Source organism: Alexandromys fortis, unplaced genomic scaffold (genome assembly GCF_014885135.2).
Source record: "Alexandromys fortis isolate MF-2015 unplaced genomic scaffold, M_Fortis_MF-2015_v1.1 scaffold_80, whole genome shotgun sequence".
NCBI classification, from domain to species: Eukaryota; Metazoa; Chordata; class Mammalia; order Rodentia; family Cricetidae; genus Alexandromys; species Alexandromys fortis.
The window spans coordinates 953,734-964,316 of record NW_026068174.1 but is presented as its reverse complement, the minus strand read 5'-3'; the positions used below and the strand labels follow the sequence as shown (position 1 = coordinate 964,316).

Sequence of the window (10,583 nt, the reverse complement as noted above, 5' to 3'; positions counted from 1 at the left end):
TGTGTCTCCAAAATCCTACAGGCCACCAGGTAAGCACAGAGACCAAGGAGGATTTTTTAAAATCCACTGGTTTCTCCAGGCCATTCCCTGACTTCTTTCTCATACTGCATGGTGATAAATTACATTTCATAATCTTTTCCTTTTTTGGTCCCATCCCCAGGCAGATGCCAAGTCCCACCCATGGGTTTGTGTTTCTTTCTGTCTTGCTATCTGTCCAGGAGCTGGCTTGTGTTCCACCTCTCAAGACCCCTCCTTCATGACCTTGTGCAGACAACTGTCTTCTCTGGAAGCTTCCACCCACTCTGCTCCCTATAAAGGTAGACAGGATAGCCAGCAGAGCAGAGAGGCAGAGAGGCAGAGAGGCAGAGAGGCTGAGATCAACGCAGAAACGTCCAACTGTCTCCCTCCACCATGCAGATCTCCACAGGGCTTCTGTGCCTGCTGCTTGTGGTCACCGCCTTCACCTCCCAGGTTTTGGCTCACCCAGGTAAGTCCCCTCCTTCCTTTGAGGGATGCCAGCCTTTTCTCAATCCAGATGGCAGGACTTTTCAGAGACTCTCTGCTAACTCTGCAATTTAAAGATGGGACAAGAAACCCCGACCAGTCAAGCAGCCAGAACTGACGTTGGTCCACATTCCCCACCACCCCCTCTTTTTCTCTCCCCAGAAGGATCATTGAGTCAGCTGCCAAATGCATCCACAGACAGCTCCTCACCTTGTCTGGGTACATGGCACAGTGAGCATTTGGGTAGTGGTGACCTGGAAGTATTTTGAGGGGAAGAGTTTCTGGAGGGTCTAAGATAACAACAGTGGCAAAAACGGGGAGGGGGGTCTTGAGACACAAGCTCACCTTGACTCTGTTTAGGACCTGCTGGAGGTGTTTGTGTCTTACCCCTTTTCCTATCTTTGGATAACTTACTTTTCCTGGGTGTGAACTTATGCATGCTAATCTAAATCAAATCAACAAGGGCCTAGAGCAAATTGTAATAATGCACACGCTCGGCTCTGGTATTGTATGCTCAGGTTTCCAGGCTGGTTAGGGCAGCAAAGGAAAAGAGTGCTCGCTCAAGGGCTCTGCGAGCAACCATTGCAAGCTCAGAAACATCGCGTGCCATTTCATCATCTCCCTCACTGGCCAAACTGATTAATACTGCCAGCCGACCAAAGTGGTGGAGAGGGAAAGAGAAAGAGAGAGAGAGAGAGAGAGAAACAGAGACACAGAGAGACACAGAGAGAGAGCAAAGTAACAACCCTAGTGTTCAAAACCTTCAGCAGGCATTGACAAGGGGAGTCCCTTTAAAGGGGTTCCCAACAGATATATTCCCTCAGGTGAGGCTTCCAAACCAGAGAGAGAATAGTAAGAGAAAGCACACTGCTAAATTGCGGGCTCATAACACTCACACGAAACTGACTTGGAAGCAGGAACAGGGAGTTCCCCTTTTGAGATTTCTTCCATGGATGAGCTTCCCACGGCTGAGCATCTGGCTTCTCTTTCCCATGACAAGCACTTTCATATCAGGGGATAAGTGAGAATAGCCTCTGTTGGCAAGAGTTCACCTTTTAACAGTTCTTAAGGGAATAATATTTTCCCTCTTGGACGTCTGTCTGTTTCCTCCTCCCGACTGCAGAGTTTGGGGGGGGGGTGTTAGTCCATCCCCAAGCAAAGAGATCTTGAAGAACTCTGGAGGGGGAGCAAGTCCGCTTTCAGAGACAGCTTCTAGTGAGCTCAAACAACACATAACAATTTAGCAACATAATGTACAATGTATTCAGCCTTTAAATTGCCTGCATGTTGTTATATGGCACTGCCATCTCTGTTGTTTGGGGACAAAAAAGGTGGATTGATTTAGTACATCGTAAGACAAATGTGCAGTAATATTCTGGGTGACCCCGCAGTCCTCAGTAGAAGGAAGTGAGCATGGCGGTCAAGTAATGTTAATTTGCTACACAATAATAACATGTATATAATTTGAATTCAATTCTTATTTATAGAAATGAAATTTTAAAGTAACTAGATGTAAGGGACCGTTTAAAAGAATGTAACTATGTGACTTCATCTTTTTATTAAATGGGTAAAGTTTTAAAAATTAAATACAGATTTTAAGTGATAAGACAATTTTAAAAAAGCTTAAATCCAAATCACACGATGTTTGAGTGAACTGTGCAAGGTGCGTGGGGATGGGAATTAACGATCCGGTGGATTTGATACCAGGAAGTTATTAAAATTTCTGCAATCTGCTCGTGGCAACATTACCCAAACTGATTTGAAAGCCAAAAATTGCAAGGTCTTTGTGTCTTTGCTAACTTTATTAGACTGGTTCATACTTGGAAAAACCTTGTTTTAGCAAAATCGGGATTTATTTAAGATTTCCTTTGTCTAAACTGTATTGAATGTTACACCAAAGTTAACAATATAGGAACAGTAAGGCTGCCCTTCTGGGTGTCCAGCAACTACAACTTGGAGACCTACATCAGCGCAGAGCAGAGGAAACTAGGGCCAGTTTTTTAGCCTTTGACCTCCAAGGACAGTCAGAACCTGGACTGTCCCTTCAAATCAGCAATCCTTTTGATAGGAGAGGCCACGGAATCTCCAGAAACTGGGCTCTAAGCAGTGCGTACCCTGTTGGAGGGCGAGTCGCCAGAGAAGGACGTGTTTTCTATGCTTCTGAAGGAAGCCATATGGTTAGCAGGCTCTGAGCCATCCTACAGGGAGCACAATTAATACGAAACAAACTGAACGAACAGAGCCAAAGCTTCTCCCAGCACCCATGGCAACCCCTAAGGAATATCCTGTGACTGAAAAAGAAGTTTCTCTGTGGTTAACCACATGGTCTAAAACAGCCAACAAATAATGTACAACGAAGACAGTCATTCAGATGCTCAGCTTTGGCCAGTTTAAAAGGGGCAAGCTGTTAAATTCCATAATGTTACTGATTTCACCTGTCCAAAGTTAAGTTCTGTAAGGCATTAAAAACTCCAAAAGAAGAAAGGCCCACTATAAAACAATAAACCAGCTGAGGGCTTACACTTTCTCCCTGATAGATACCCCCTGCCTCCAGATAATCACCTATGCACGCCAGAGGTTTATTTATTTGTCTGTAAAGCCTTCCTTAAACACTCCCTGCCTCCTTAAAGGGTTAAATAGGTGTTTTCCTCCATAAATCTTTCTGAAAACATCAGACCCTTAGCCATCTTACTATTTTAATTCTGCTTAGTTTCTTTGGTCCTTTATCTATTATCAGTGTCGTCCAGACGTTAAGCCCTAAAACTTCAAGTAATGCAGACAAAAGCTGCTAATTCCTGGCTGCTATGACCCCAGTCAATCTATCTTTTTCTCTTGACCTGAAGGCTCATATTACTAAGCTACCAAGTTTTTTTGGTTTGGAGTTTTGTTTGGCTCTTTGTTTGTTTGTGTTGTTTTCAGGCAAACCATTTTGCCACTTGGACTGTTTGCTTTTCTCCTTTCTGGTCTTTACCATCCTGAGAATGTTCTAGCACTGTGAGCAGAGCCTGCAGGGAAATCAATGACCTTGATCTGAACACTGTGTAAATAAGATGAGGCCAAAGGAAAAGTTCACAGAGAGACAAAATCTTTACACGTGAACAGGAGATGGTCATTCCCTTGTTTCAGCAGTGGGAAGCTAAGTGTCTATGGCTGCACCTTTACTCCCTCCATCACTGGTCTCTCCTGTGTGCCCCTCCTTTCACTTTATCTGAGGGTCACTCCTTTAAAACAGAAATGGCTGTTATCAGATCCTGCTGACGGTGCCAATTGTAGGCCGTGTGGTCTGGGGAGTGGGCTGTGTGAAGTTCTGAATTAGTGAGTACATTTCCTAAATACATACCAAGTCAAAGAAATAGTAAAAATACACACACACACACACACACACACACACACACGGGAGGGGGGGATTTACCATCAGATCCATTGTGCAAAACACCCAGTAGAAATGGACTTGAGGAGCCTTGTTGAAGCTGTCAGTTGGTGCTTCCAAAGACAGAGTAGAGTGCCCCTCCCTGGAGAGAATATAAGAGAAAGGTACCACCACCAAATCAGGGCATGAAAACCAGCAGAAACTGGCTGAGGAAGCCCATGAGGCAGTCAGCTGGAGCCCCTCACTGAGTTCTGGGGGCGGTGGGGGGGGCAGAAGCTTTGCCACGTCCTGTTAGTAACGGTCTCCCTTCCTGCTGTTGTCTGGGGCTCCCTACTGTCCCTCGTGGTCTGTTCTGCCATTCTGTCCTCTCTGTCACAGAGTTGGACAGTCATTCCCCTGACAGACAAGTCTTGGGGAAAACTTGATATACAAATGCTTAACTGAAATGGAAGGGAGCTTCCGGGGCCAGCTTCTCAGTGAGCGCAACAATATATCCCAGTTTAACAATGTAATGCCCATTCCATCTGGTCAGAGCTGATGGGTCCCCACTGTGCAGAGGACCATGGGCCGGGCAGTGTCCCACATCAAAGACACAGGGCTTTGTGATGTTCCCTCTACCCAGGATGTGCCTTTACTTCTTCCTAACTCTCTTCCTACAAAGCCCTGTTTGCATACAGCCATGCATCACAGATGGCTCATTCTTCCTGTCCATTTCCTTCTTCCAAAATTTAGGGTCCATCCCAGCTTCCTGCTGCTTTGTGATGACCAGTAAGAAGATCCCCAAACACCTCCTGAAGAGCTACAAAAAAATCACCAACAGCAGATGCACCCTAAAAGCCACAGTGTGAGTAGACACCCTATCCCCCACCCCGATATCAAACCTCTGGACCCAAACTCATTTCCAAGGCTGTGTCCTGATTAAAGAATCAGACAGCTTGTCACCTATAACCCAATCCATGAGCTTTCACAGCACAATGTACGGAGTCCCACCCAGCTCTCCGCCTCAGATTTGTTTCCTGGCCATGTCAGATCCTTCAGGTCCAAGAGAAAAAGATAAATTTACTGGGCCTTCAAGAACAGAAACCAAGACTAGAATCCCACTCTTCCTCTGCCCATTTTTACCACAGCGACCTCTGCACCCCTTAGCAAATGCTTCGGGAGGGTTTGAGGAGGAAAGAGGAGAAATTTCTGAGTATCCCCCTGACTGTTTTTTGCTCTTTTCTACAGCTTCAGGACCAAGTCGGGCAAAGATATATGTGCTGACCCCAAGCAGAAGTGGGTCCAGGATGCCACAAAGTACCTTGACCAAATCCTCCGAATCCCGAAACCATAAACCATCCCATCTGTTGAGACTAAACCACAGCCTAAAACACAAATGCTTGATTTATTCCCCATTCCTAAGCTGTGCTCTCGGGTCATCCCAACTCCATTCCCCAAGGACTTGACCTCATTTCGTTACGGGTGGGACTGGAAGTCATTTCGTCCTGTGAAATAAGCCAGACTCGGAAAGGCTGTGCAATTTCTTAAATATGCAAAATCCTAAAAGGGGGCTTAAAAGATGCCAGATTATTGAGGAATGGGGTGGAACAGGATGGGGGAAAAATTGAGGATCATACAGGAGTAAATATGATCAAAACACCTTATAAACATGTGTGAAAATGTCATAATATAATGCATTGCTTTGCATCATTAATATTATAGTAATTAAATATTAATATTTTAAAACTTGTTACATTTAAATATTTGGAGTTTTAAAGCATATTTTTATGGATATCAGTTCTTTTTGTTGCTCATTTGTTTGAGACGGTGTCTTATTGTGTCACTCTGGCTGACCTAGAACTCAATATGTAGACCAGGCTGTCAAACTCACAGAGATCAACCTGTCTCTGCTTTCCAAGTGCTAGGATTGTAAAGGAATGTGCTACCATGCTAAGCCAACATATTTTTTATTAGTATATACTAATTATATGTAATAACATATTTCACTACAACTTTTCTTACATATCATTTTTAATGCCTGAGCCTTTTTAATTGTTTTTATTGAGCTATGTATCTGAGCTTGAGGAGATCCTAGCCCTCTATGAGTCCAGATTAAGTCCTCTTATGTTCTGTTCTCCTCCCCATTTACCTGGTAGTGGTCACCGTTGTGGAAGTCTGTTTTTGTATTTCCAGGAGGATATTGTTATTGTGGATGTAAGGTGTGTGGTGTTAAATGGAAGTGATTTGATTTGGCATTCATAAAATCCATGTGTATCTTTATCATCACTGAGTTGTGTTTTCCTGTGGGAAATTCCATGCATGTTGGGTGGGCTAAAGATGGCAGTCGAGGGAGAACTGCTTGTGAGGTGGGGCTGTGTTCTTCACAAAATGACTCTTCGGCACGTGTTTATCGAAATCCAAATGTTCCATTCTGGCCTTACAATTCTTGTTCCTACCAGCAAAATCCCAGACACACACACACACACTGAAACAGTCATTCTGAAGGAGTCCCCCACTATACCTGCACCCAGCCTGGGAATCCTGCTCCAGTCAGCCAGGTCCCCACTCCATGGTCCTCAGTCAGTAGCTCTGCTGGAGCCCTCCACCGTGATGGAATGCCATGCTTGTTCCAAGTCCCCACTGTGACCCACTACAACTGTCTTCGGTAGGTTTCCACCCTGACCTTACTTCTTTGTCTTGCAACCCAGACCACACAGACACTGCAGACAAAGAAAGCACAGGAAGGCAGGTGGGGCTGGACTTGGATGAAGGCATCACTGGTTATTACCTGACCAAAGCCATCTTAAGGAGAGAAAGGCCTATTCCAGCTGGAGTTTGAAGGCACAGTCCATTGGGTGGGCAATGTGGCAAGAGCACATTTATCTGCAGCAACAGGAGCACGAGGCAGCTGAGCTCCCTGGTTCTGCAGTCAGGATGCAAGGTTGATGCAGACTGGCATTCCACCACCTTCTCCTGTTTGTGCCCCTGGCTTAGGAATAGTGTTGCCCCTCCCCCAGGGCAGTTCTTTCCTCCCTCATTTTAACCTTTCTGGAAATTCCTGCAAAGATAAAACCGGAGGCATCCCTCCTGTGTGATTCCCGATTTTGTCTGTATTAAAAGATAAGCTATCACAAGATTAAGAGATGGGTAGATGGTAGACAGTGGGAGTTCCAGGAGGCACTGCGGTCCAGGCAGGGAAGAGTCATTGCTTTAGCCAATGCCTAAGAATAAGAGTTAGTGATGTCTGTCCAATTCATTGGGTACCTCCCCTAGGTATATATGTCCAAGATGGTAAGAAACCCTGGAAAGAGCACAGAGGCCAGGCTGTCATGGTGGGAAGTTTAGAGAGTGGTAAGTAGGGTGAGCATAACGTTTTATCACCCAACTTTGGGTAGTTTTCCAAATGAATGGTAGCTATGACTAATTCCTCTTAGAAAGCAGATATAATTTGGTCAGTAAACCATTACCCTGATCAGAACATAGATTGTTTCCAGTTAGTGAGAAGAGAAGGTTCATGGCAGAGAAACTTCATGAAAAACAGGTGGCTATGAGTGGGAATATTGAGAGAAAGAGGGAGAAGCACTTGACATACTATCACATTAGGTAGACAAGAAGCTGTGTCCGTGTGTGTAGAGGAAGTATCTCTGGTAGACAGAAAGGAAGGAGAAACCACTAGAGGAGTCCAATGCCAAATGAAGTGCTATGTATTGAGAAACCGGTGACAGAAACTTCCCAAGCACCACCAAGCTGCAATCAGAACTACTCTCTAACACAGCAGCCTCAAAAGAGCAGCATTAGATTCCAACTTTACACACTTGAGAGAAGTCAGCTGCAAGGAGACGGGGCTCCAATTCCTGGGTGAGCAACTCAAATCTGCATTCTCCTTCAGTATGTCAGATGGAGCAGCATCTCTCTATGACTCTAGTGCCTAGCCATAGAGACCAGCTCAGTCGCCAAGGGTTGAAAAGGTCATGGCTGCTTGCGTGTATAACTGTATCATCTGCAACTGCTAGTCCTGGGCCTGAAGCTTGCTGGGTAAGGCTGTGTACAGAGGATCACTACATTGCATGGCCCCAAGAGACACCATCATGTCAAGCTCTCCTGGGACCATGGTCACCATGGCAGAAGGCAATAAATACGTCAGCATGAGGCACTTGGAAGAATGACGTCGGGGAGGTGGGTGATCTCAGTTTATAAGTACAAGTGATCGCTCTTACTTATTTGGGGTCTTTATCATGTTAGTCTGATACCATCTTTTGGGTAGGAAACTAAAGACTCTGGCCAACAACCCTGTAAAAATCATCCACACTGAGACTTGTCTCTTCACTGTATCATGAGCTCCACTCACAGAAGCAAGAAAGGCTGGCAGAGGATTCTGCATGCTCGGTAACTGGAATCCCTGTTCTCTTTTCTTTTCTTTTCTTTTCTTTTCTTTTCTTTTCTTTTCTTTTCTTTTCTTCCTTCCTTCCTTCCTTCTTTCTTTCTTTCCTATTTTTTGTTTTCTATTTGTGTCTCTGGCTGTCCTAGAATTCACTCTGTAGGCTAGGGTGGCCTCGAACTCACAGATATCCGCCTGCTTCTGCCTCCCTGAGTACTGAGATTAAAGGTGTGTGCCACCACTGCCTGGCTTGGAATTCCTATTCTATCTTATACTGAACCTTTCTGGAAGTTTTTCTGTGACACAGCATCTAGTAACAACTAAGTAATGGCTCCATGGCCCTGACATCATTTAAAAGCCCTTTATCTCTTCTATAGCCTAGCAGACCAACTCTTAACACCAACTAGGGCAAGGTGCATGCCCAGGAGACACATAGCAGCCATCAGACAGTCCATTGGAAGCACCAGGCTCACAGACCCTCCTGATCCAGTAAAATACCAAAGACACATCAGAATAAAAGATCAAAGGGTAGCAATCTTTGTTTATGTGAAGGACTGAATAGAATTTGGTCACATCCCTTATACCAAGCTTCCTTTCCTATCTTTTGAAGGATTTTGAATCCATTTCTCCTCTAGCAGATCATAGCATGACTTACCTCTGGAACAGAAAGTCTGATGTACAAATCACTGTACATGTTGAAGCCTTCTACTGCTATACAGACTTCAACCAACACCTGGGCTGTCATTGGTCTATCTGGGAAGGAAACTTCTAGATGATAATATTCTGGCAGAGTGCTGGAATGTGAGGAAAGTAGAATTTTTGTCATGATGTAGTCATAGCTAGATAATCCTACAGAGAGCACCAGGATGATGCTAACCCAAAGTGTGGGGCCTGGCTCTTATATACTTCCTTTCTTGTCATGGCTCAAGGTTTCAGGGGAAGATCCTATGGTGGAGACATAGAGGGAACTTCAGGCAGCTCATACACTGAAATAGAGCTTTAGTCCTCAGGAGGGAAAACCTGGACAGCACACCAGACTCCATTCGGGCCCTTCCTCATCTCTCTTCAAATACATTTGCTCATATGAGATCTAGAAAATTCCAGAAGTCTTCTTAGCTCCAGCCCTCCAGAAAACTTGCAAGAGAAAGGTCAACAGATTGAGCTTCAGTCTGCTTCCCACCACTGTGGGTGCTCTGTAGTGGTGTTTATTCTCATTCCACAGCTCACCCAGCCTCAACCAACACCAAAGCTAGGCCAGGCAGCTTGACTGTGCTGTTGACTACCCCCCCCCCCCCATACATGAGGGCTTAACCTCTGGTCATCCTGTTCTTCTGAAGGCCAGCTTGTGGCAGCTGCTCATAACCACCTGCCAGCCTTGAGTGAAGGAACATCAGGAAATAGATAAACATTCTACCCAGATGCCAACATTGCCCAATGAGGAGGACCAGCTCCATCTCCCTCTGATGACCAGGGCCCACATCCAGCCTTGTCTCTAGGTCTGTGCCAAGTGATAACACAGCTGTAACTTGCTATTTCATGAGACGCTCCAGCACACATGGATGTATTCTTCGCCCATGAGTCAAGATTTCTCAAACCCACCACCTTGATCAGCTATAGCAGAAAATATAAGTACCTGTAGTTGATCATGAGAAAAGATAAAAAGTGAGGTCACTCTAATCTCCACCTTTGATTCTTGGATTATGGATTTTACAATTAGGGATACAATACCACACAGTACTGTATTGTCATGACTTTGAAGTCTGTAATGATTCTCAAGATAGATTCCATCTTTTCCACTCAACTATATTTTCAGCAGGCTGCCTACTATGCTCTCTCACTGGGAGCTTCCAGGGAAAAGTGGGTACTGAGCAGGAACCATGGATCCCCTAAGCACAACCCAGTGGCACACCTCATTAGTTGTGGTGTGCCTGGTATTCTGCACTGATGTGAAGTGGAACGTTATGTCAAGGAATCTCTGGAAATAGTGCAGGCTAAGGTACTGGAGTCAAAAAATGGCAAACTCACACCTGGAAATTGTTTGTTCCAGTTAAGGTGAGTCATTGCCGCTTTCAGGGTAGAACCTGTACACATTAATCAGATGCACCGTTTCTGCTGCAGCTCTTTAGGTTTCTGGATGGATAGTCCCACAGTAGGGCTCAGCATTAGCCTCTGCTACTAGCCTGCCAAGCTGCACGCTACATCAATCTTGGTGGGCAGGAGCCCTTGCCATGGGGCCCAGCATTAGATAAACTGGCTCCTATGACTAATTTATGCATGCTCCTACCGCTCCAACACTGTTTCTAGAGGCTGCTCTGTGGCAATGACTAGCCCATTCTATTTCCCTGGGGTCAG

At 45.2% G+C, this 10,583-nt stretch overlaps 1 protein-coding gene across 1 annotated transcript; it reads left to right on the top strand.

Moving 5' to 3' along the window:
- The first annotated feature begins 252 nt into the window (after positions 1 to 252).
- On the top strand, positions 253 to 6,133 carry LOC126492362 (eotaxin-like). The gene is made up of 3 exons (XM_050128739.1): positions 253 to 487; positions 4,607 to 4,718; positions 5,102 to 6,133. The coding sequence occupies exons 1-3, from the start codon at positions 412 to 414 to the stop codon at positions 5,205 to 5,207; spliced, it is 294 nt and encodes a 97-aa protein (XP_049984696.1). The 5' UTR covers positions 253 to 411; the 3' UTR covers positions 5,208 to 6,133.
- Positions 6,134 to 10,583: the final 4,450 nt, after the last annotated feature.